The 27,420-nt window shown below is 38.3% G+C and overlaps 2 protein-coding genes across 5 annotated transcripts in view; one reads left to right on the top strand and one right to left on the bottom strand.

Annotated features, from left to right (window-relative positions):
• The first annotated feature begins 5,743 nt into the window (after positions 1-5,743).
• TADA2B (transcriptional adaptor 2B) lies at positions 5,744-7,224 on the top strand. Its single transcript, XM_053911836.1, is given in 7 exon segments — positions 5,744-5,794; positions 5,796-5,987; positions 6,232-6,385; positions 6,388-6,545; positions 6,547-6,858; positions 6,860-7,196; positions 7,199-7,224. Coding segments are annotated over 7 exon segments (1,230 nt in total).
• A 2,848-nt stretch (positions 7,225-10,072) lies between these two features.
• Positions 10,073-27,420, bottom strand: part of ZNF624 (zinc finger protein 624) — a 44,664-nt gene continuing 27,316 nt past the window's right edge. For 3 of the 4 annotated variants that reach the window (XM_045199264.2, XM_045199265.3, XM_071219288.1), the window contains 4 exons: positions 24,095-24,221; positions 23,309-23,404; positions 16,797-16,865; positions 10,073-14,748 (listed from right to left, as the gene is read on the bottom strand). In XM_045199264.2, the coding sequence (XP_045055199.2) occupies positions 12,551-14,748; positions 16,797-16,865; positions 23,309-23,404; positions 24,095-24,221 (2,490 nt within the window). In that variant the 3' untranslated portion in view covers positions 10,073-12,550. The remainder of the gene's footprint in view (positions 14,749-16,796; positions 16,866-23,308; positions 23,405-24,094; positions 24,222-27,420) is intronic. The other variant, XM_045199266.2, reaches the window with a different exon arrangement.

The raw sequence follows: 27,420 nt of genomic DNA, 5'->3' as shown, positions 1-27,420 counted from the left end.
CATTGCATCACCTAAATCTGGCCAAAGGTTGGGTTAAGTTTCATTAAGGTGTGTCTCTTTTAGTTTTGTCTTTATCCTTTGGGCACAGCTGTTGTTACTGTAGTACGGTCCTTACTCCTAGGATGTGGAGCGTCTGGTGTCTCAATGCCCAGGGTGCTCAGAAAGGTCTGTTCATTCCGCCTGGGCCTAAATTGCATCATGTTTCATCATTGTGTGTTCTCCAGCATCTCTACACACTTCGCAGACTCCCAACAACTGCTCTCAGCCAGGCCTCCTAGAGTCTAGCTCGTTAGATGCAGCCCAGCACTTCGTTGGCCAGGGCCCAAACGTAGTTTTCTATGCACATTTCAAAAGGCCATTCTCTGCAGCTCCCCATTCTCTGTCATCATGCTCCTTAAATCCAAATCACAACTCCTGAACTTTGATCTCTCTCCAGTGAGATGCTGTTCCCTTTTGGGCTCCAACTCCCTCACTGGTTCAGAAAGTGTTACCAGGTTGAAAGCCTATAAAAAACATGGGGTTCAACATATGTGCTTTCTTTCTACCAAGGATCCCAGTATAAAGTGGTTGCCAGGGGCTGTGGGGAGAGGGGTGGGGAAAACAGGGAGAGGTTGGTAAAAAGGTACAAGCTTCGGTTGTTAGATGAAAGAGGTCTGAGGATCTACTGTATAACATGGTGACTATAATTGTAACAGTGTATTGTATAATTGAAATTTGCTAAAAGAGTAGAACTGAAATGTTCTCCCCCCCAAGTTAAACATGTGAGGTGACGGATGTGTTAATTAAGTTGATGGGGGATCCTTTCATAACATATATGCAAATCAAGTCATCACGTAAACTTTAAATATCTTACAACTTTATTTGTCAGTTACACCTCATTAAAGCTGGGGGTAAAAAGGATCACAGCCCCAAATTCATTGTTCAGGGCCTTCAATCAGTTCTTTTTTATTATGTTTTGTCCAGGTGTTACAGTGGATATCAGCTGCTCCACTGTGGCTAGCAGCAGAAATCCCTCATTATAGTTTCCAACATCTTATGAAAAATTTCTAACATACATCTAAGTTGAAAGGTGTACAGTAGACTCCTGTATATGTAGCAACTAAATTCTACTATTAACGTTTCATCATACTTAATTTTATCACATTTTTACTCATTTATCCAGCCATTAATCCATCTTATTTTTTGACACACTTCAGATTGCAGACATGAGTACACTTGCTCCTAAATACCTCATTATGTGTACATTACTAAAGTTCAGTATTTTAAATGTTTGTTTTCCTTTTAGGCTAAATTTATCAGTGGTAAAATACACAGAGCGTATATTGGCTGAGTTTTAACAAATGTATATACATGTGCATCCCAAGCCTTACCGAGATGCAGAGCACTGGCGTGTCTAGAAAGTCCCCTCATGCCCCTTTGCAGGCAAGAACCAACCCCAGTGATTCCTTCGATGGAATCACTATTCTGATTTTTCCCCGCCATAGATTATTTTTGCCTGTGCTAGAATTTCAAATAAATAAAACCATACAGTATGTGTTCTTTTTTGTACACTCAGCATGTTTTCATCCATGTTGTATGTATCAGTAGTTTGTCCCTTTTTGTTGCTGAGTAATATTTCATTGTTCGAATATAGCAACTGTATTGATGGATACTTGGACTACAGTAATCCAAACCATTGATGCTGACAGAGGACTGGCAAACAGATGAGCGGGACAGAATAGACTAACAGAAATGCACCCATACTTGGCGGCTGTGTCATTTTGAACTAAGAGACCAAAGTAATCTAATGGGAAAAGGAAAGTCTAGAGTAAAAACTATTGAAATAAGTGAAATGTTCACGTGGAAAAAGTGAATCTTGATTAGAACTCACACTGTACTAAAAATTAATTTGACATGTATATATTTAAACATAAAAGCTAAAACATAGGAGCCCATCTTCCCGACTTGAGCGTAGACGGTTTTCTTAGGTTACAGAAAGCAATAGGTGTAGAGAAAACATCTACCAGTTGACCCTCCGTCGAAAGTATAATCTGCACGTACGAAAGGCACCATAAAGAACATAAATAGGCAAACTACAGACGTGGGGAAAATATTTGTTAAATATATATTTGACAAAGATCCAGTATCCTAGGTGTATAAGGAACTTCTATAGATTGACCAAAAAAGAAAATGCTATAAAAAACAGGCAGAAACATGAAACAGACCTTTCACAAATGAAGATACACGAATGACCAATGAGCACATAAAAATGTGGTTACATCATAGTTCACCAAGAAAATAAATATTGAAAGCACAAGCTCAATAGAATAGCTAAAATTAAAAAACTGACCATACCAAATAGGGGATGTGGTACAAGAACTCTCAAACATACACTGTTGTAGAAAGTAAAAATGCAGTTTCTTTTATACTGAGTATACACCCACCCACACAGCAGCAATGCCACTCTTGAGTATTTCTCTATGATAATGTCCACAAAACAGTTGTCCACAAATACTCATGTAAGTTTAATTACTAATGACCTCTAAACTCACGTAGGCTGGATGTCCTCACATGCTTTCACTCAAGTTGTTTTTCTTATTTTGACTATTAAAATAATTATAATAGTTGCATCTGGTTTCTTACAAATAGGAATCACTTATATTTATGCAATAAATAAAGTGTTTAAAAGAGGTACTGAACTCCCGTGGGCTTTCTGTACACCCCAGGAGAGGAGAGCAGAGTGGAGCACAGTCTGTGCCTGAGGGGCTTTGGTGGAGGAAAAATACAGGACTAGGTTCAGGCCATGGTGGGGGACAAGGGCAGTTCTTTCTGAGGCTGCTGTGGTAACACTGCCCCCCCCCCCCCATTCTGAGGCCTCTGCCTCGTGAACCATGAAGGAAGCCCACTTTGACCCCCAGCCATTTTGTTATTTGCCACCCACTGTGTGAGGAGCTGTGGAGTGGCCGCTGTGGTGCTGGTTGAAAAGCAAGGGCCAGGAGATTGATACTTGTCCTTAGAGAGGTAACCTAGTTGAGCACAGGGTCTGATAAAAATGCAATTCCAGGGAGCTTAGCAGTTCTTGTGTCTGGTATCGAGTTCATTCTGAAGGTGCAAATGGAGAGTCTCAAGTGAACATAACTTGTGTACAATGGGGAGTCACTTTGTTCCTTTTGTTCCAACTCATAAAGTCCTTAGAAATGCTTTTATAAAATAAGCCTGATCATCACCTTGAACTTACAAGCATTCCTGCTTATAAGGTTATATATAATTAGAAAACAAAAAAGAGAAAGTGCAAAACTGTGAGCATGTGGTTTGTTACAGCATTGGTTAAGGGGGACTGGCATTGATGAGAGGGCATAAGTTATATATGGAGTCATAAAGTCTTTATAGCTCTGAGGTTGGATCTGGGACATTATCCAGTTCCCATGAAGCAGGGAAGATCATGTGGCCAGTTACACCTTCTGAGATCCTGCTGGTGAAGTGGTCTCTGCCTCCCATGTGGTTATTTATACCACCATGCTGTATTAGTACAGAGAAGCTACTGGGGTTGTCTTGGGAATGACTTGCTGTTTCTAGTCTTGTGACTTCAACAGGAAGAGCATGCTAGCCATGCTGACCTTACTGTACAAGTCAATCCTACCTAGAGGTGTCCTAGGTGGTGGCTCAAGAAGGAAATCTGAGAGGTTTAAATAAACTTTCTCTTTCCTCCAGTATATCTCACACCAAAAATTCCTGTGTCTGAAATCCTGCCATTTGATCAGATTCCTTTGACTCATGAAGATGTTTTTCTTCTCCAAAAGGCTCCTGTGAATGTGTAAGTGGTGACCTCACCGCCACTGTTCACTTTAGAGAAGGAGCTTCAGTCCACAGTAATTTCAGGGATGTTCTGGGGTGGGGGGGGGTTCCAGTTGCTAGCTCTTAAAGAATTGAAGAACATGGGCTACAGACATGCCGTTTTCTTATTGCTTTTACTGTGACTACCCTGGCTTCACTGGTCACTTATCCCTACCAGACAGAGAACTCCTAGAGAGTAAGAGAGGAATTAAAGGAGCACAAGGCAGTGGCTCTTTACAGCTTTCACTTGTAAAGCCCTGGCCCTGCAGAAAAGCCACTGTGAAAGAGGCAAGAGCTTTTCATTGCCTCAGAAAATATGAGCCAGAATCTGCCTAGGAATTTCTCACTGAAGGAAAAGCAATGATGGTGTCACACTAACACTCTTCTCACATTTCTAGGTATAACTGGTTTTCTCTAAAAGACCTACTGCCTGGATGTGGAACAGCAGGATATTCCACAGCAATATCACAGCTTTAAGCAACAGTGTGGTGTTCTCCTTCCTGTGAAGAGAAACTCCAGATGCAGAAGGGATGGCAGGAATTGAAAGTTTTCTCTCAAACATTTGAGTCTTGCCTTAACCTCAATTATTTTGCCATTCTCAAAAGCTCATTTCCTTCTTTTAGAGATATTACATGGAAAGAATAAGGCTCCTTTTCCAATTTCTATGGGATGTGAAGGTTCTCAAACTTGGAGAAGAAAATGTCAAAGTAGAATTATTAAAAAGAATGTGATTGCCCACTGCCGACAGATGTAGGGGCAGGAGGCACGTTCATACACAATCAGTGAGAGTCCAAAGCTTTTGGAAGGCATACAGCATGCGTATTAAGAGGTGTTATCAGTATGTGTGCTCTGCCTCAGGAATTCCATTTTTATTGTCCCATGGAAACAATTAAGGACATTTGCAAAGGCTTTCCTGTAGAGTTATGAAAATTGTATTTACAATAGTGGAAAATTAGAAGCAATCTTAGCTACTCTGATCCTAGATTTTCAAGACATGAGAGGCAGGAAAAGAGACTCTCTCAGGTTGAGTTTCTCAGGAAGCCAACGCTGAGATGGACATTAGCCTGGAGGTCTTTGGGATCACGCTGTGGAGAGAGAAGTTGGGCTGCCGTGCAGTCTCAGTAAAGGCATCAGCTGACCCCACAAAGAGGTGCAGAGCTGAGATTCTCCTTTAAAATTGCCACAGTATGGAGTGGAAGGGCCAGATCTTTGCTTTGATGTTACCCAGTCATTGGATGTGGGCTGTCCCAGAAACGGGATGTGCTTTTGGGTAAGGTGACTCTCTTAAGCCGAGGAAAGCCTGCCAGCAGCACTTCTAGCACCTGGAGAATGCATTCTTCAATTCTGAAAGGGGGGACTGGGTGGCACAGGCAGCATCCACTATAGTCCATAACTTTCACCACCTTGATTCACTTCATATCAGCTTTGCAAGAAGCAACTCCAGGATTCTCGTGGGTCTCTTTCCTGGAAGAAACTTATGAGAGGGATGACTCCCCTACCCTGCAACTGGCTTTAGAGTTGCAAATTAAATTCATTTCACTCCTCTAATACTCATTCTAGATGCTCCTCAGCTTCAGTTGGCACCGCTGCTGGTCTTGGTAGCTTTCTAGGTGGCATGACTCTGACGCTTATCCCTGAGGCCTTGATCAATATGGGCTACTCAGGCTCTGACTGCTGCAGTTATTACTACCCAAATGCAGTAAGACAGTACTAAGAGGTATTCCAGTATTATAGTGAATTACCTGGGTGCCACCATCTTCCTCCCTTCTCCTATACTGTGACGGCCCTGCCTTCTCAAGTACACTGGGATCAAGTATCCCTGTCATGATGGTGACCCTTACTGCTGGCTGACTCCTTGGCAGCAACTGTAGTGTACGGCTCAAAACGCGTATTGGGAGGTGTTGGGAGGGGAGGCGGCCAGCTTGGGAAGATGGCAGAGCTCGGATAGAAGAACTGTGTGTACTGCCTGGCCGAGGTGAGCTCAGCTGCGCTTCCGCGGCACCGAGTGCCACAAGTGCTGCTCGGCCGGGCACCGCAGCTACCGCGGCTACCAGCTGGCACACAGTGGGCGCTTCATGCAGTGGGGGCCCTAGGGGGAGGGCGGCTGGACAAGCCACGAGGAGCAGCTGCTGCTGGATGCAGTCGATCAGTGTGGCTTGGGAAACTGGTTCCCAGTATTGCCTTCTTTGTTCCTTTGCCTTCAGCTCCATCCTCAGCACCCCGGCGCCTGGTGGGAGAGTGCCTGCAGGGTCCAGTGAGCCCTGACAGGAGTGCTAGATGTTGCGTCTGGTAACTGCGTCACGAACACTTCCCTCCCCTCTGTGCCCATTTTGTCACAGACCTGCCTGCACGGACTGGCTGGTTTCAGGGGTTCCAGTTTCGCTTTTGGGGGTGCAGAGACCACCTGCTCTTGCAGAGGAAGACAGGGCTGCTCATGTTGGAGCTTCCTGGACTCCCCAGGAAGTGATGGAGCATTACATAAGCATGTACATCCTCGACAACCTGGGGAAGGCCTGCATCCCTGACACCATCCCCAACCGGGTGACAGACCACACCTGCCCCAGGGGAGGCCCCTCTCTCCCAGCCTCACCACTCCCTAGCTTTCCCTAGACATCTCGGTGGCTGAGCAGCAGCTGCAGCAGCAGCTGGGCTACTTGCCGCTGCGGGCCGACTACGAGACTGAGTACGACTAGGACGCTGAGACACTCATCAGTGGCCTCTCAGTCAACTACTGACAACGACGACGTGGAGATCGAGCTCAAACACGCCCACGTGAACATGTACGTGCTGAAGCTCAGGGAGAAGCAGCGGTGCAAGCACATTGCCCGCGACTGCAACCTGGTACTGGCCTTCCTGGAGAAGGCCAGGGAGAAGACGGCCAAGCGCAAGCTCACAGAGGAGCCGGAGCTGCGGCTGAAGCTGAGGCCGCTCTGCCAGTTCATGTCCTGCAAGGTGTTCAACAACCTGTTTGAGATCATGCCCAAGGAGAAGATGCTGCGCGCCAAGATCCGGGAGCTGCAGCGCTGCAAATGGAACGGGATCACTCACCAAGATGGAGTCGTCGGCCAAGTACAAGGCAGCCTGGCACTAGCGGGAGAAGTGGAAGGAGAACTGGGGCTCAGCAGGCACCAAGTGCGGGTGGGAGGACGCCAAGGACGGTGAGTTCGCAGCCATCGAGCACCTGCTGGGCTTCGAGCTGCTGTCCCACCGCCAGAAGGCACTGTGCAGCTCCCTCAACCTGAGCCCCGCATGCTACGTGACCGCCAAGACTATCATCATCAAAGATCGCGTCCAGAAGCGACAGGGGATTCCCTCTAAGAGTCGCCTGCTGAGTTACTTGGACAAGGTCCTAAAGAAAATGATTTTGAATTTCTTCAAGGAGAGTGCTGGATATCCAGGGATGCTTCCTGAGGCCAGTGCCCTGAAAGCTGCAGCCACTGACGCGCTTATGAGCCAAAATGACCGTGGGGCAGGGGCAGGAACAGCTCTTTTACTCCCCTCGTTCTTTTTCCAGCAGTTTCATGTTTTAGGATACAAATTCTTTTCATGGTCCTCTGAAAGAAGCAATAGTAATCTTAGATCACGGGGAAAACAAGTACACGCACATTGTACCTTAGTCCTAAAAGCAATGCATGAAGACGACCATCTGCCTTTCTGTGTTGGGTTTGGAGAACTGACCGTTGCCTTCTGTGAGCCCTTCCCTTTGGTAGTACAGTGTGTGTGCTGGGTCGCCGGCTGCCGGCCTCACCCAGTGACCCAGGCTCTGGCCTGGCCCTGGCACGCGGCACTTTAGATGGGGGCAAGCAGGGCAGGCAGGCAGGGAGGCCAGAGGAGGTTGGGATGAGGTGTCCTTGGAACTTCAGGAAGAGGTTGAACACAGTGACCAAATGAGCTTCCCCTTACCTGTTGGCAGAGGCTGAGTTTTAAGCCTGCAGTTCCCAAACCCCGAAAGCGCCCCTGGACTGGTGCTCTCTGGCTGGGCCCCTGCTGGCTCAGTTTGGGAGTGGACGGCTGTGGGCAGTGCCCCCTAGTGCAGAGAGGGAGCTGTGGGGAAGCCACTACCTGGACTCTGAGCCCTTCTTGGGGGCAGCTGCAGGCTGCTCTTATACTTGCAGGACCTTCTTTTACAAAGTTCAGGGCTGGGAGTTCTGAGTAATGGTGTAGCATCCTCCAGGACTTCTGTCACACTTGCAAGTGCCCTGTTCACTGAAATCCTGACCAAGCTAGCCTGGCAAAGCATCTGAACTTCGGACGGCCGTGGGCACTCTGCAGACCAGCCAGGCGAGATTGGGCAGCCCACGTGGGCAGTGTGGGCTTAGCATGCTGCTTCTCTGGGTCACTGCATTGAACCAGAGTCAGACATGGCTCTCTCCGGCCCTATTTCGTTTTTCAGGTGCCCTCTTACATAGTACCTTCCTTTGGAACTTGGGTTAGCCATTTGTTTTCTGGGCTTCTCAGGGCTCTCATGTCCAAGACCCTGCTTTAGAGCAGGTGGAGTGACCACAGACCCAGCAAAGCCACTGCTCCCGCACTTGGCCTGTGTCTCCACTGGCAGTTACTCAGAGATGTTTACCACCCAGAATGTTTGAGCTTGAAGTTGCTTTAAAGTAGAGTCATTTGAAAGAAAAGGCACTCTCATCATTTCCAAGGACAACTTAATTATGGTGCCTTTTCCTTTTTTTTTTTTTTTTACATCTTTTTGTCCACTAGGGTTAAGTTTTCAGCATTAAATAATTTCAAATGTAAAAAAAAAGTTATTATATACACTTTACTATAATAACATATCATTTATATGTTTAATATACAGGGATGGGTAGAAGTACGTTTCAGGAGTTGGGAGTACACAAAACAGCTTATTCTTGTATTATTGTTTGTTAGTTATGGTGTTATTTTCCATACAAACAACTGTAAACCTACTTTCCCCATCCCTATATATGATCAAAAATCAAAAAATGAAATTAAGATAACATTTATAATACCTAAATACCAAATACATATGACTAACTCAACAAAAATGTTCAAAGCTTCTACACTGGAATGTAAAAATTGCTGAAATTATAAGATGTATATAACTGCAAAGGTATTGTATGCTCATAGTCTGAATGTCTTAATATTGTTAAGATGCCCATTCTTCCAAAATTAACCTATATATTTAACATAATATATAAGAATATCCCAACTTTTTCATGTGGAGTAATTGAAAAAAATCATTAAAAAATGAATATGAAAATGCCAAGGACCTAAAATTGCAGTGACAATTTTAAACAAGAACAAAATTAGAAGATATATTCCACTAGATACCAAGACTTACTCTAAATCTGTTTTCACTAAGAACCTTTGGTATTTAATAAACAATGCAACAGAACAGATGATCTAGAAATGGACCCTCACATGATATGATCATCTGCTTTGTCATAAGTGTGCCGCTTCAACTCAAGGAGGAGGGGAGAAGATGGTCTTTTAATTAAATAATGTTGAATAAATTGTATATTTGAATGGAAAATATTACTTTTGACCTCTACCTATCCCTACATAAAAATTAATTTCAGATTTTAGATCTAAAAGTAACAATAGCGGATATGTATAATAAAACACAGGAAAATACCTTTATGACATTGGGTTAGAAAAAGATTTCTTAAACTCGGCATAAAAGTGCTAATCATAAAAATAAGTTTGATGAATTACTCCATCAAAATTAAAGACGTCTTTTCATTAAAGGGCATCATTTAGAGAGAGAAAAGGCAAGCAGCAGATAAGCAGATATTTGTAATGTTACAAATATCTAATACCTATATACAGAATTTTAAAGAAAAGTATACATGAACAAAAAGAGTTCCCAAAGAAAATATGAGCAAAAGTCTTGAACATATACTTCTCAGAAGAGGATAAAAAAAAAAAACAACAAACCACCTAAACACCTAAAAGGGGACTCAACATTATTAGCCACCAAGGAAACAGAAATTATACCTATAATGAGATACCATTACACACTCGAACCAGGCTTTGGAGCCGTTACCACTCCACTGAAACTGCTCTAGTAAAGATGCGCTGTGTCATTTCCACTCCCTAACCCAACGGACACTTTTCAGTTCTTATGTCATTTGAACCTGCTAACTATGCTCCTCTTCTTGAAATGCTTGGCTCTAAAGCAGGGATAGGAAGCAGGGTCTGGGTTTATGTGTTAGGAGGTAGAAAGAAGCAGCCAAGAGAGTTGGCATCATCATGTCAACTGTTTGACAACAGGGTGTTTTAAAAATATTTATTTTTCAATTACAGTTGACATTCCATATTGTAGTAGTTTCAGGTGTCACACACAGGGGTTAGACATTTATATAACTTATGAGGTGATCCTGCCAGTAAGTCTAGCTACCCGACACAACATAATTATTACCATATTATTGACCATACTTCCCATACTGTACTTCACATGCCTGCGGTTTGTAATGACAGCAGGGTTTTTTAAGAGTAGTATTTCAAGGTCTAATCCTCAAACTTTCTGACCAGAAAGTGGTACATTATATCCAAAGAAGGTAAATCTCAGTAATAGTTAATAAATCTCACTATTAAAATTCAATCAGAAATGGTCATTTTAACCACAATGTCAAATTATTCATTTATAATGGGAGATAGCACATATCTTTTATTCAATATCCCCTCACCAATATTAAATAGACACTTGTGTACAGTATACATTGTTAAGAGGGGCATTTGATTTTCTTTCCTTCAGTCTCCACTGAAGCATAGCTCATCATGTCTTGTCCTGCTCTTTTGGGGTATCAGGTTCATGGTCTGTTAGAGCCTTTTGGTATCAGGTACTTGGCTTCTGGATTCCCACTTTGACTTCAGGTCTCTCGTAGTTATCCCCAGCCTTCATTTGTGGACTTGGGAGTCCTTGGCTATTCCATTCTCTATACTCCAATGTTCTGTGAGGCTATACCCAGAACTTTTTACCACTGTGACCTTTACTTGGCACAGTGTTGAAAGTGGAACTTCTCTCTGAGGCTTGGAGTCTTCTTTACAACCTGGACATGTCTAGATATTCTTGGATGTTTTCCATCTATATACAATTTATATTACCTTCTCCAAATGAAATACATGGGGTGGGGAGGTGAGGTGCTGGGTAACTTTGGAATTTAGGCAGCATCAAAACCAATTCCCGTGTTCTTAAATCCATGAGCACCCATCCCCCACCAATGTATATCTAGCTCCCAGGGTGATTCCTGGCATAACAGGTGTCTAATAAATTAGCTTCACAAGAAAAATAGGTTTTTCATGCTCACTGTAAAGAAAAACTTAAAAATAGAGTGGAGTGCAGAAAAGTCAAGCAAAAAACACCTGACACTCCATCAACTGTGAAACAATTAAGTTTTGGAGACCATCCCTTTGTTCATGGCTCCCAAAGTTCACACAAACATTTAGTTTTACAGTTTTATACCATAATGCTGCTCTTACATTTCTCTTTTTTCCCCAGTCTTTTCTCTTACTTACCCCCCTACTTCTTTTCTCCTCCAAGTTAACCAATGTTAACTGTCTGGTGTATATTCTTTTGTACCTGTTTCCATGTTCATCTAATCACATACACAGATAAAGATATAAATTTGTGTGTTTAACAAAAATGATAGTATACATACATATCTGTATTAAAGCAGTGATTTATCAAAAATTGTGGAAAAAAAGAGGTCAACTTGTAGATATAACTCATTTTAAAAATTACTCTCATGCTATTACATATATCAGGGTATATCACAATTCATCCAACCATTCCCCTGTTAGTGGCCTTTCATTTTGTCTCCAGTTGGGTTTCTTCTTTGCCTCTAAAACTATACTTAAACAAACATCCTTATTTGTGTACTCTTATTCACTGATGCTCTTATTTCTGTGGGACAAACTTCTGAGTCAAAGTATTTTTTATTTTTCAAATATTAAATACTTTTAAATTGGATTGCTGGTAAAAATAGAAATTGATATAACCTTTTGGTAAGAGTACATGATTTCCTAAACCTCACTAGTAAAAGATCTCTTAATTTGGCTAACTCTATGAAGTGAAAGTGATGTTATCACTGGATGTTTTAATTTTCATTTCCTGAGTACTATTTAGGCTCATAATATTTTCATAGCTTAATGGCCATTTGGAGTTGCTCTTCTATCAATAGCACTCAAGCCCAGATGGGTTAAAGACTTCAATGTAAAAAATAAAATTATCAGAATCTTAGAAACAAATTTAGGAGACTATGTATAACCTAGGAGTTAAGAAGACCCTTTTAACTAACATAGTAAATTAAGAAAAAAGGAAAATGGAAAAAATAGAAAACATGGTAAATTCTTTCATATAAAAAATTATAAAGACAAATGCTAGTTTGAGAAAAACATCTGCAGAACACATGACAAAGGAATTAATATCTAAAATATATAAAGAGCAACTCCAAATTTATTTGACAAACCAATAGAAAAATAGGCAAAAATATACAGGCAACCCATTGAAGATAATCTGTTAAATGAATAAAGTATGAAATCTGGATGAAGGCTTTCATTTGTCCATTACTGTACTCTACTGTGAATTCTTTTACAACTTCTAAGATTTAATATGATTAAGTGCTTTTCCACATTGACATGTTTATAGAGTGTCTTTTCTGTGTGTATTTCCTGGGAAACTCATTCTGAAAGTCACACATTCATTAAAAACATACAGATTATGATTATTCTTGAGTAGGCATTTGGATGAATGATTTATTATTATTTATATTAGCTGAGTTTCTCTCTGATGTATTCTTTGATGTACAGTAAGGCTTGAGCTACTCCTAAAAGTTTTTCCACATTCATTACATTTATAGGGTTTTTCTCCAGTATGCATCCTCAAATGTACAGTAAAGTCTGAGTTAGTTCTGAAGGCTTTTCCACATTCTTCACACTTATAGGGCCTCTCCCCAGTATGAATTCTCTGATGTAGAGTTAGCTGTGATAGAGTAATACAACCTTTTCCACATTCTTTACATGTATAGGGTTTTTCTCCAGTATGTGTTCTCCAATGTACTGTAAGGTATGAACCCCTCCTGAAGGCTTTTCCACACACATCACATTTATAGGGTTTCTCCCCACTATGAATTTTCTGATGTTCTGTGACATGTACCATCTGGCTAAATGCCTTCCCACAGTCATTACATTTAAATGGTTTCTCTCCAGTATGTGTTCTCTGATGGGTATTAAATCCTGAGTTACTTGTAAAAACCTTCCCACATGCATTACATTTATAGGGTTTTTCTCCTGTATGCCTTCTTTGATGCACAGTAAGCTGTGATGTATTAGTAAAAGCTTTCTCACATTCATTACATTTATATGGTTTTTCTCCAGTATGGGTCCTTTGATGTACAATAAGGTATGACTTAGTCCTGAAGGATTTTTCACAATCACAGCATTTATAGGGTTTCACTCCAGTATGAATTTTCTGATGCTCCTTGAGATTCACCATTTTGGTGAATGCCTTCTCACAGTCAGTACACTTATACGGTTTCTCTCCAGTATGAATCCTCTGATGTACTGTTAAATGTGATTTTATTCTGAAAGATTCCCCACATTCACTACATAGGTAAGGTTTCTCTTCAGTATGAATTCGCTGATGTATAATTAGAGATGAAGAACGCATGAAGGCCTTTCCACATTCACTACACTTATAAGGTTTCTCTCCTGTATGCATTCTATGGTGTACTGTAAGGCATGAATAATTAATGAATGCTTTCCCACATTCATTACATTTATAAGGTTTTTCTCCTGTATGAATTCTCTGATGTTCTGTGAAATTTGCTATACGATTGAATGCTTTACCACATTCATTACATTCATAGGGTTTTTCCCCAGTATGAGTTCTTATATGTACAATAAGGCTTGAATTACTTCTATAGGCTTTTCCACATTCATTACATCTAAAGGGTTTCTCTCCAGTATGAATTCTTTGATGAACATTAAAAATTGTGGTATTCTTGAAGGATTTCCCACACTCATTGCATTTATATGGTTTCTCTTCAGTATGGGTCTTATGATGTACACTAAGATATGACTTATTCCTAAAGGCTTTCCCACAATCATTACATTTGTAGGGTTTCTCTCCATTGTGAGTTTCTTGATGTCGTGCAAGTTTTGATTTATCACTAAAAGCTTTCCCACATTCACTACATTTATAGGGCTTCTCTCCAGTTTGAATTCTCTGGTGCTGATTAAGGCGTGCACACTGGCTAAAAGATTTTCCACAGACATTACATTGATAAGGTTTCTCCTTAGTATGAGTTCGCTGATGTACCATAAGTGATGAAGAAGCAATAAAGGCCTTTCCACATTCGTTACACTTATAGGGTTTTTCTCCAGTGTGAATTTTTTTATGTTGACTAAGATAAGAAGGCTGGCTAAACATTTTCCCACATTCATTACACTCATAAGGTTTTTCTTTAGTGTGAGTTCTCTGATGTTGAGTGAGTAATGACCTATAACGAAAGGCCTTTTCACATGTACTACATTTATAGGGTTTTTCTTTATTGTTGAGTCTTTTCCCTAAAGTAAGTTCTGAGGTAGGCCTTATTTCTTTGCTGCCATCTGTATCCTCGCAATTTTTCTTCCCCAATTTATCTGTATTCAAATCTAAATTTTCTGTGAAATTTCCCTTATGTGTTTGGCATTTTCTGTGGAGCTCTTCTGGACAAAAAATAGACCCAAATTTAACGCCCCTTTGACCAGTGGGAATTTTCTTATGTGTAACTATTCTTTGGCTCTGACTCTCCTGACTATTTTGCAGTCTCAATATCCTGTCATTCCATTTCCATAATCCTCTCATTCTGGAGTCCCATAGACCATTCTCTGTGAGTTTCTCCATTATGGTCTCCTGTGATAAATCTTCAGAGTTATCTTCTGTTCGTATAGTATTCTTGGTTGCTAGTTTGGTCTCCAACTCTGGGGAAGGGGAAAAAGAAAAATCAAATGACTCCATTTCCTAAGTTAGGGAAAACTCACTAAACTGAATAATAAAAGGAAAACTTGGGCTGACAAAGAATATGTGGTTTGTAACTGATTGAAAATTGGCCTTTTTATTTTTTTGAAGAAGGAGCTAAAATTAAGTCAGTCTGATTCAGCAAAGAACCAAAGTAGTAAATTCAAGGAATTTTTCCTCTATTAAAAAAATTCATTCACTTTACCCTTAAAGGACCCATGGACAAAGACAATGTGAGGCAGAATTGAAAGTGGAAGGTAGGGGGTGGGTAGGGCAGGGGAGAGTAATGGAGGGGAAGTGGGGACAACTGTAATTGAATAACAGTAAAATTATTTTAAAATAAAAAATAAAAAAACTAATTCACAGTAACACTCAAAGAATCTAAGTCTCTCAAATATTTCTTTTCTCATTCTTTTTAGAGTCAACTTCTTTAGAGAGCATTCTTCATAAGTTGTGACTAATTCCTTGCTTCTCATTTACTCCACAAACCAGATATTTGACCCCAACCATACTTTCTATTTGTTCTCATTCTTTATTGACTAGATATTTTTTAATTTTGTGAGAGCTTTCTCATATTTCCCTGTCATAGTAGCTTATTCAAGTCTTTGTACATACCTTTTAATAAAATTCTTACGGAAAAAGACTGATTTTTCAGAAGGTAGGATAACCTAATTACTCAAAATTAATGTTTATGATTATTGATATTTCAAATATTGGTAACTATTACCGAGAATGGTTTTATAACCTTTTTATGGGTCTTAAGAACATTTCTGATAGTTTTTCAAAATTCCTTTCTAAAAAAAAAATATTTTGTGTGGTGGCAGTCCTACAACCTGTTTGTATGTGCAAGTTAATACGTTACTTTCTTTTTTTTTTAATATATTTATTGATTATGCTATTAAAGGGAGTTACCTAAGAAAAAGATGATCAAAAATAGGAACAGTAAAAATGACAGCAAACTCACAGTTATTAATGACCACACATAAAACAAAAACGAGAGCAAACTAGGCAAACAACTAGAACATGAGGGTTGTCAATAAGGGAGTGGGAGGGGGAGAGGGGGGGTAAAGGTACAGAGAATAAGTAGCATAGATGATAGGTGGAAAATAGACAGGGGGAGGGCAAAAATAGTGTAGGAAATGTAGAAGCCAAAGAACTTATAAATACGTTACTTTCTAAAATCACTTTTATACTTCTTTTATATTTCTAATTAATTTTAGGATAATTATACCTAAATTTAAACATTTAGTTAAATAATTTTAAATAAACAAATTGCATGTAAATCTTTTGTGGTCATTAGAATGGTTTTATGATTTAAAACTCAAGGTAAATAAAACTTTCAATGGGTACACATGTCTGGATAAAGATTCGAATTCAAAGTCAACAAAGAAGAAAGCCCTATAACTCAAGGACTAAAACTCAGCTCATTTAAATGTCTAATTAAAGCAAGATGACTGAAGGTTGTTAGAGGCCCGTATCCTAGCAGCCTTCCAAAAGTAAACAATCCTTTATGAAAAAATTACATAATCCAGAACCTCATATTATTGTTACATGTTTTCATATTCAATGCCTGACAATGAATAATAATAGGCATACAAGGACATAAAAATCATCTAGGACAAATCAAGAAAAAGAAGATAATACAGATCAATATAAAGGAGATCCAAATAATTGATGTCTCAGATATGAACTTTCAAATTAATTAGGATTACTTTATTCAAGAAAATAAGACAAGATTAATAATTTCAACAAATAACTGAAAAGTATAAAATAAGAACCAAGTGATAATTCTAGAAATGGTAAATAAATTAAGAACTCAAAGGATAGGCTAAAAGTAGATATGGCACATGTGAGTGTAAGGAAAATTGGTCAGCAGAAAATATCCATATTGAAGCACAGAATAATGAAAAACTTGAAAACATTATTTTAAAAAGCATATGATGTACTACAATGACAGAATGGAGCAGTTGCTACGGAGACATTGCAGTCCCACAAAGCCTAAAATACCTACTGTCTTGCCTTTTACACAAAAAGTTCGCTGACTCTTGAATTAGACAGATGGTTGACTTCGCAACAGATTCTATGTAATAAGAGAAAACAATGGAATGAGACCATTAAAAGCTGAAAGAATACAAATGCCAACCTAAAATTCTAAATTTATCAAAAATTTTATTAAAAATGAAGGTTAAATATCCCATAGTCAACACATTTATAATCTTATTTCTGTTCTTGACAACAATCACGGGTGTTACAGAGATATAATTCTCACTTTATTATTCATAAAGTGAAGTTCAACATGGTTAACTAAAGCTGGCAAATGACAGATACAGGTTTGAGTCCAGGAGTTCAAAGTGAGAACTCTAGCCTCTTTACAATAATCCTTCCTCCTTCGCAACTGAGTATCACCATGATTCCAAATACCTATGCTCATGAGGCCTCTTACTTCATTAGTTCTTGTGGCTAGAATCCAGTTTTTCCTAGTCTCCAGCCTTCTTTACTTAAGTGCCCAGGTCCTGAAGGTTCTTATTCAGTTTCCCTATCCCTTTTCCTCTTACAGACAGGTCTCTTGCTCCAAATATAGCCCAGTGGTTTGAAATATACCACCTATTCAGACATCTTGCCTTATAGGATCTCACTGTTATGTCAGACACTCAGGGGTTGACACTCTATTCTTCCTGGACTTTCTTGAAGCCTGTTCCCTTGGAATCACCCCCTCTTCAACCCTATTTTCAAGCTTTGGTCTCATCTCCTTTTCTCTGAAGCATAGTGACAAGAACATAGATTTAGTTATACATATTAATTTCCAAATACCAGTTCTGACAATAACTGGATGTATTTAACTTCTTTGACTTTCAGTTTCTTGCTGTTAAACACATACATGTTTACTATATAGAGCTATTTTAAGGGTTACATCCAATGAAATTATGTAAGTAAATTTCCTAGCAGAATGCCAGTAATGAAGTAGATATCTAATAAATTTTGACTGTTATTGTCATTGTTACAATGTATTTTTTTTCATGTATGTACCTAAGTTACTCAGGGGAAAAATGTGTCTCTTGACCAATGTATTTTGGCATGAGTCCTTGAGATGTAGGAAATAGATATTCTTTGGTAGGAAATGAAAGATATTCTTTGGTAAATTTACTTTAAAATTATATACTAATATCCCCACATAACAGCATAAACTTTGGGAAACCTTGTACTTAGAGAAGTCATCCATTGTCTTCCATTTGATCTTCTGAATAGGGAAGCAATGTCACAGGCACCAATATTTTATTAATTCACAGTAGCACTAGAAGTTACCATTAAACAAACACCATGGTCAAACTAATAAGACATGTCTGTTAAAAGTCAAGAAAACTGACTAATGATGGATCCCTAAGGCAAATATATTTTGATAAAAATTATTTCAATTTTAGAACATGACAAGGTAAAAACAAAGTTAAAGACAATTTTTTAGGCAAAAAGAAAAATGGAGAGAATATGACATCAGCAGATCTCAATAAAACATTAAAGGGCATTTTTTAAGCAGAAGAAAAATAACCCTAGGTAGAAGCCCAGAAATAAATTTTAAAAATGAAGAGAAAGGTAAGGTAAAAATATAGGTAAATCTTAACGAATAGTGACTGCACATAACAAGAATGTCTTATGAGATTTGACATATATATAGAATTAAAATATACAACTTCAATAACATGTAAATGAAAATGAGATTAAATGGAACAAGCTGCTCTAAAATCAGTATATTATTTGGAAAGAGGGGGAAAAAATCTACTGAGTTAGCCAAAAAGTTTGTTCTGATTTTCTTGAAGATGGCTCTAGCTTAGTTGTTTTTAACTTTATTTGAAACAATTTTGTTAAGACTGTATTGTGACAGCTGTTATATCAGTGTGCATTTAAAAAACTTATAAAAATTGGTGAATTTTTGTGTAGCCATTTTAATATTGAAGATGGAAGAAAATATGCAACATTTTGGCATATCATGGTTTATTATTCCAAGAAAGGTAAAACACAACTGAAAAGCAAAAAATATTTGTGCAGTGTATGGAGAAGGCTCTGTGACTGACTGAATGTGTCAAAAGTGGTTTGCAAAGTTTTGTGCTGGAAATTTCTCGCTGGATGATGCTCCACAGTTGGATAGACCGGGTGAACTTGACAGCGATAAAATCAAGACATTAAATGAGAAACATCAATGTTCTACCACATGGGAGAGAGCCAGCATACTCAAAATATCCAAATTAATGAAGTTATTGGTGAAAATAAAAAATGTGTCTTTTATTTTATGGAAAAAACCATATGGACTTTTTGGCTAACCCAATACATTACACTGCTAAATCAAGAATGTATGGTTTAATTTCAAAGTTAACCACTTAACAAATAATTAAAAATTTATAATTACCAAGTGATTAGAGAGGAAAAGAGAAAAATAAATGATAAATGTAACAGAAGACATAAATGGGAAAAAGAATACAGAACAGATAAGACACTTGCAGTTAGATGATAAATTTAAACCTTATATAATTGTATTAGGTACAAATGAACTAAATATTTCCATATACACAGATGTCAGATTAGTTAAAACACATGTGCTACTTAACAAGAAAAACACAAAATAAAAGTATTACAGCGAACAGATGAAAAGCGATGTACCATATAAACATTAACTAAAAGAATGATGCTACACTAATATTAATTATCAGACAAAATAGACATTAAGGCAAAAACCATTAATAGAGATAAAGAAGACACTTCATAAAATGATAAAAGTTCTAATTTTCCAACAAGATAAAAAAGCTCTAATTTTGTATTTATCTAATAATGCAGTGTGAAAATACATAAGGAAAAAAATAAAGAATCTAAAGCAAGAAATAAATCTACATTCACACTAGGAAACTTTAAAAAATCTTCTTTAATAACTAATAGAATAAGTTGATAATTAGTAATTACATAGACTTTAACAACATAATTAACAAATAACATATGTAGAACTGCACTCGATACCTATCCATTGTACATTTTTCCAAGTGCACACAAAATGTTTACAAAAACTGGCTATGCGGTAAAGTAAGTTTTAAGAAATATGGAAAGATTGCAATCATACAGAGCATTTCTTCTGACCACAGTGGCATTTAAGGTAAAAAGATTACTAGAAAATACTCATATGATACAAAATTAAGAAAAATACTTCTTAGTAGCCTAAAGGCCAATGACATTAACACTGGAAATTATCAAATACTTTGAACTCAGTATTTATGAAGGTACTACATAAAAAAGGTGTGGTGCAGTCTTGATAGCCTTAAATACATTAGAAAAAAATGGCTGAAAATCAATGATATATGTATCCAACGCATGAGGTTAGAAAAGATCAGCAAATTAAACACTAAGAAGGAACAAAAAATGAAAGGGAATAAAACAAACACACAAAATAGAAATGATAAAAATTCTTTAAAAGCAAAATAAGATTGATAAACCCTAACAAGACTAACTAAGATAAAAAGAGAGAAGACAAAATAATTAATCTCAGAAATGAAGAAGGAGACATCACTTCAGATCCACACAGACAATTAAAAGATTAAACGGCCCTGGTTGGTGTGGCTCAGTGGAATGAGTGCTGGACTGCAAAACAAAGGGTCACTGGTTCGTATTCCCAGTCAGGGCACATGCCTGTTTTGCAGGCCAGGTCCCCAAGAAGGGGAATGCAAGAAGCAACCACACACTGATGTTTCTCTCCCTCTCTTTTTGCCTCCCTTCCCCCTCTCTAAAAATAAATAAATAAAATCTTTAAAAAGAAAAAAAAAGATTAAACAGAGTAGTATGCCAAAAACTTTAAATTTTAGATCAGACAGATCAATTCCTAGATAAACCTAATTTACTAAACTAAAATAAAAATTAAAAAAACAAAAGCCCCAGCTGGTGTGGCTCAGTGGACTGAGAGGTCACCAGTTCAATTCCCAGTCAGGGCACATGCCTAGTTTGCAAGCTAGGCCTCCAATTGGGGGCATGATAGAAGCAACCAATTGCTGCTTCTCTCATACATCACGTGTCTTCCCTCTCTCCCTTCCTTCCCCTCTCTCTAAAAATAAATAAAAATCTTAAAAAAAGAAAGAAAGGGGAAATAGTTCTATAAACTACAAAAGAAATAGAAGCTACAATTAAACACCTTGCACAATAAAAGCTTCAGGTCAACATGGCTTCACTGGTGAATTCTATGTACCATAAAACATATAACTTACCCTCTCTTACCACTCTGTATTGTCGTCCAATAAGCTGATGGCCTCACTTTCTACTTTATTGAGAATCCAGATGCTATCATAATAAAATGTGTCCACTGTCCTATTACCAGTTGACCTATATTGGTACCATCTTCTCCAGGTGGCCTCCCTACCTGTCAAAGGTAAATTCCTCTTTTTCCATTCTAGATTTCCATTCCCTTTCACCTTTCCAGAAACTTTAGTTCAGTGATCCCATCTTTGTCTTGCAACATCAATTTCTCCCTTTCCATTGGGGTATCATTTGAATCTATACTCGAGCATGCCATAAAAATTCCCATCTCAAAAACAGAGTTTTTTCTCAGTTCATACTTTAGTTACTGCGGCATTTCTTTTTCCTTCTTCATGGCGGGGAGGGAATCTTTTTCTAAAGAGTCATCTAAAACTATCTCCAATGTCTACTTTTCATTTACTCTCTTTAAAAAATATATAATACATGTCATATGCAAACAATATAAGTAACATATATGCAGTTATGGATGGCATCATAATAAAATGAATGCTCAAATGAACTAGAATCCACTTACTTCTTTCCTTTTCCACTACTATATCACACTAATACAATTTACTGTAATCTCTTGCCTAGACCATTTTTAACAACCTATTCACTGATTATTTGCTTTATGCCCTTAAATTCAATTTCCATAAACAGGGTTATTTCCTAAAAATCCTTGATTAAAATCTTCCAATGCCTGCATACTCACTTTGATCAAAATCCAAACTACTTCCCATCATCTACAAATTCCTCAACAGGCAGTCACCTGTCTCAATAATCTTATTCTATACCAGTCTCCCTCTGACTTATGTTTCAATCACAGCAGCTTCCTTTAATTTCTAGAACACATTACATTGTTTTCTGTATCAGGTTATTTGCCTGTTATCCTCCTCTTTTCCTCATCCTATGGCTGGCTTCTTCTCATCCTTCAAGTTTCAGCTTAAAGTCATGTCCTCAGAAGCCTTCCTCGACCACACTATATAAAGCAGGCAGCCTCATTCCCCATCCCAGTCATTCCTTCATATCCCCCCACTTTATCTTACAGCTAGAAGTTATTCCGATCACTATTTAGCTTGTTTTTGTTTACTTACCTGTTAATTATCTATTTCTCAAAAACTAATCTTCATGAGGGCAGGGACCTGGTCCATCTTACTGAAGACCTAGCACCTGTGTGGGTATGTGTATAACTGTGTATACAGAACTAATTCCATTTTAACACTAATTCTCCTGAACCCTTAACCCCTTCCTATTTCCCCCTGGGTGGACTACGAATGTGTATAGAGACTCCAGGTTAATCACAAACCACCATTAATCCTTTGTCTACCGTTAGTCTTCCTTCTCTGCAATGTACCCTCAATGTTACCTTGCCCTGGCCACCAGAGCCCCAGGATCCGGTCCCTTCGTTCCCCTGATCACCATTCCTTTCAGAGTACTTAGGTCCACTTCTTAGGGGGAGTATATAACAGGTGGTCTGGCGGTGAACGAGGCAAGGATTCATTTTGTCTTGCTTCCTGCCGCCAGCTGCCCAGCACTATGTTTCTGTAAGTTCCCTATTAAAACTCTTTAAACTGACAAGCTAGACTTGTCTGCCTCATTCTTTGGTCTCTTGAATCCTTTGACATTTGGGAGCTACTTTTGCATACATGGCTTTTTAATGAAACACTAACCTAGTTCACAGTATACAGATATTTAATAAACATGATTAAATAAATACTGAACTGAATAAATATTTTGATTCTGAACTGATTTCTTGCTTGTATTCTCAATTAGTTAAGAACTCTCAAAGTTTTAGCAGGTTTAGAGATTAAGTTAAACAATGACCAAGTAAGTTTAGCTTAAAAGAAGTCAATGCTGATTCTCAAGAAAGCATTTTCAGAAAATTAATGAAGGAAAAAGATATCAGAAAATGGCTAAAGAAAAAAATGTAAATTTAACTGCAGATGGTAGAACTGAAAGGGATATTTTATGCATGCTTAAATGAGGAAAGAATAAAGGAACAATAATTAAAATCATGAATCCAAGAAAGCAAAGTGGGATGGGACAGGAATCAAAAGTAGAGGACAGAGAGAGGGGGGAGAGGGGAAAAAGGGAGGGAAAGAGAAGGAAGGAATGAGAGATGGAGGAACATATAGGGAGAGAGGAAGAGGGAGAATCTTTTCCTCTGAGATAGCTTTGAGAAAAAGATACTCTCCAAAATATTTCAGATATTCTGATTCAGTCATGGAATAAATCCCATCTTCCTGGTTCTTATTAACTCACCTGGATAGGGGCTTGTTGAAATTTCTCTCACTACCACCCATGGTCCTTTTCCATCCTCCAAATGAGATATCATATCTGGTTTGGAAACTGCAAGCCCTGTTCAGAGGAAAATGAATAGGGTTTGACTATGTCTATGGGCAAGAACTATTGCCAAATTCAGTCTCTATTGTTAAACTCTTGTGCAGAGTGGCTACACATGTAGATGTTTAAATTTGAATGTAAATTAGTTAAAATTATATGAAATTTAAAATTTAGTTCTTAAATTGGACTAGCCACATTTCAAGTGCTCAAGAGCCACAAGTGCCTAGTGCTTGCCATATGGGACAGCACTGATGTAGACCATTCCTATTACAGAAGAACCTTCTACTGTACAATGGATGCCATAAAGAACTACAAGTGTATCTCAAAGAATCTCAACACTATGATCCCAAGTTTGTTGGGATAATAGATCATGAGCATAATCTGTTTAGAAAGAAAAGGAACAAATATATTTGTTTCTTTTATTTCTGAAGGCACTGATAATTCATTTATGGAAGTGACTAGAAAAAAACTTTAGTCCTAAATCTGAGGGACTGTTAACAATTTTCAAGATTCCAATGAAATATGTATTTCATACTCTACAATGGGTAGACTATTAATTAAGAATGAGGAATAGCATAACTCCCAATTATATTCTCCTATGATTATGAGATTTTAATGCCAAAATTCATATAAGTATTTTAGAGGCTGTATATCTTCAGCAATCTGGTCCAGTGGGTAGATAGAGAACACAGAAGTTATCCTTACCCAGGGATACAAGATTCCTGTAATTCTCTAGCATCACATCCTTGTGCAGGTCCCTCTGTGTAGGGTCCATCAACCTCCACTCTTCCAATGTGAAGTCTATAGCCACATCTTTAAATGTCACTGAATCCTAAAACAAATACACTGTGATCACCCAAGGACCAAACAATAAGACCTGTTAGGCAGAATAATTTATACAAAACTGGGGAAGAACCCTAGAAATCAGAATCACCAAATGACTATGGAAGTCAGCCTGTTCAACCCTTAAAGGATGTGTGAGTCTCCCCAGCGACAAGAACTTAAAACCACAAGAAGAAGCCCATTATATTTTCAGTTTTACCTAATAGCAGGATTTTTTCCAGACTAATTAAAATGTGGCTTTCTCTAACTTCTAAATATTGGTCTTACTTTATTACCTAGAGTCAAGCAGCATGCTCTCCTCCTTCCCTAGAAAGTCCTTAAAATATGTGGTAACAGCTAGTAGTTTCCACCCAAATCATCTTTTCTTCTTCAAAACCCTTCCTTATGTATAATATCAACTGTTTTTTGGCTCCAATATATAAAATATAGCTCATCAAAATGTAGTTTATCATTTAGATGACAGATTAAGAATATTATAATAAGCCTGTGCTTTGAGAAATAAAAATAAGAAACCATAGAACTTGGTGGAACTTCTTTGGTCCGGATATGAAATATGTATGCAACTGTGTAAAAAATAGAAGAATTACCCATTAAAATGTTAATGATTACCTACTAGAAGAAGAAAATAGGGTGCAGAAAATGGAATAGAAGCCAGACTCCACTTAATATTTCTTATTTTGTAGATGACTTTTGAACCATGCGAATATTTCATATGATTTATACAAGAAATATTTAAATTTAAAAATAATCTGCAAACTTGTTTCAAAAATAAACAAAATTTAAAATAGTGTGGGAATATGGTACATTTCTACCACGACATCTAAAGCATCTGAAAAAACTACTATGGCACAAGGCAAGTAGTCCAGAGTAATTTTCTGTGCCACAAGATGAAAACCATAGCAGAAAAAAGTTGTATCTTGCCCTGACCATTATGGCTCAGTTGGTTGGGTGCTGTCCTGCAAAGTGAAAGGTCACTCGTTCAATTCCTGGTCAGGGCGCATGCCTAGGCTGCAGATTAAGTGCCCGGTCAGAGCATGTATGAAAGGCAACCAATTGATGTTTCTCTCTCATCAATGTTTCTCTCCCTCCCTTCCCCTCTCTCTAAAGATAAATAAAATCTTTTAAAGTAATATCTTGTTCATTCCCTCAGCATATGACCCCCAAATATGTTTGTAATCCTCCCTATCACATTCTCCAAGTAGTCTTAAAAATCAAACGAATATGGATGTACTATGTAAAGATTTGGCCACAGTTTTTTTTTTAGAAAAACTGGTGTATTAGTTTTGAACGATCTGTTTCTAGTCCGTGCTGAAGGCCTGTCTCCTAGGCTACAAACAGAGGACCCAGTTCCTTAAATACGCTTAAGGGAAAGCCCCCGGACCCTTAAGGGAAAGTCCCCGGACCCGGGCAGAGAGTGCCACCAGGGCATGCACGTTGACCTTCCCTGCTTCTCACTGTTAAACCCGCCAAGAAGCCCTCCTGCCTGGGCAGCCGAGTGGAGTGTGGCAGGGGTGTCACCCGTCAGCTCTTAATAGTTAAAAGACCTGTTTCTAACAGAAATAGCAATCTCTAAAAATTAAAAGTAAAATGAAACTAGTTGGTAGCATACACATTCATCAAAAATAAACTATTTTGAGTGACTTTAAAACACAGTAACCTTTCTAAATATCCCTTGTGAGATACACACCAAGGAGAAAAAAACCACAAAGAGCCCGTTTCAATAAAAAATCATATTGTTGGTGGTAGTAATGGAAATGCTATTTTGTAACTGTTGTTTGTGCAGTGTTAGATAAAGCAAATTAGCTTACTGATGTCATTGAGAAGTAATACATTTGGCATGGGAAAAATAAGATATAAATGTAATATTGATGAGAATATATAAAGCTCTAGATCCAAAATTGAGTTGGAAATATCAGTTTAAATTTATGAGATATTTTATTTTTTATAATTGTTTTATCCTCATTCGAGGACATTTTTGTCATTACTTTTTAGTGAGAGAGGAAGAAAGGGAGAAAGGAAGAGAGGGTGGCAGGGAGAGAAAAAAAGAGGGAAAGGGAGAGAGAGAGATATGTAGAGAGAAACATTGATCGGCTGGGCTGCCTTCTGATATGCGCCCCAACCAGGGATCAAACCCAACATCTTGGGTATGTGCCCTGACAGGGAATCAAATCTGCAACCTTTTGGTCTACAGGATGATGCTTCCACTAACTGAGCCAAACTGGCTAGGGGTGAGGATTTTTTATTTTTAAGGGAAAAACCCCCCATATTTCCCAGCTTTGTCTACTGAAAAGGCCAAGAAACAATACCCAGTAAAAGCATTATGGGGGCCAGATTGTGGCCTCTAAATACCACTTTCCACCAAAAGGAATCAGGGCCTGGAACTTTCTGTCATACTAAAAAGCAGAGAAGCTATCAAAAACTGCTAAGATCATGTCTAAGACATGAGTCAATTTGAACAGGCTTCCACTGGTTGATGGTGGGACAATCTGAGCATCAATAAGGATAATAACTGTAATGGCTTTCAAAAATATATTTAAATCCATGATTTCAAAATAAAATTATAAAAATACTCATTGAGCATCTTTGGAAAGAGCTTGGAGACTGGTAAATACGGAGAAAGAATCAACCTCTTATCCTTTTCCTAAGCAAAGTATATATAGTTTGTACAATATTCAAGCGTGATCAAATAACTGATATGGGGAGGTTTCTCTTTATAAAAGTACTCCAGCTAGTACATGAAGAGAAACTAAAAACGGAACTGCCTTTTGATCCAGTGATTCCACTGCTGGGATTATACCCTAAGAATCCAGAAACACCAATTCAAAAGAGCCTATACACCCCAATGTTCATAGCAACACAATTTACAATAGCCAAGTGCTAGAAACAGCTTATCAGTAAATGAGTGGATAGAAAAACTGTGGTATATTTACATTATGAAATACTATGCTTTAGAAAGAAAGAACTCCTACCCTTTGCAACAGCATGGATGAACTGGAGAGTATTATGCTAAGTGAAATAAGCCAGGCAGTAAAAGACAAATACCATATGATCTCATCTTTAAGTGGAACCTAATCAACAAAACAAACAAACAAACAAGCAAAACAGAACCAGAGATATGGAAACAAAGAACAAATTGACAGTGACCAGAGGGGATGTAGAGGGGCATATCAGGGGAAAGAAGGGGAAGC

This window comes from Desmodus rotundus, chromosome 9, assembly GCF_022682495.2.
Source record: "Desmodus rotundus isolate HL8 chromosome 9, HLdesRot8A.1, whole genome shotgun sequence".
Lineage (NCBI taxonomy): Eukaryota > Metazoa > Chordata > Mammalia > Chiroptera > Phyllostomidae > Desmodus > Desmodus rotundus.
This window is presented reverse-complemented; position numbering and strand designations above follow the sequence as displayed.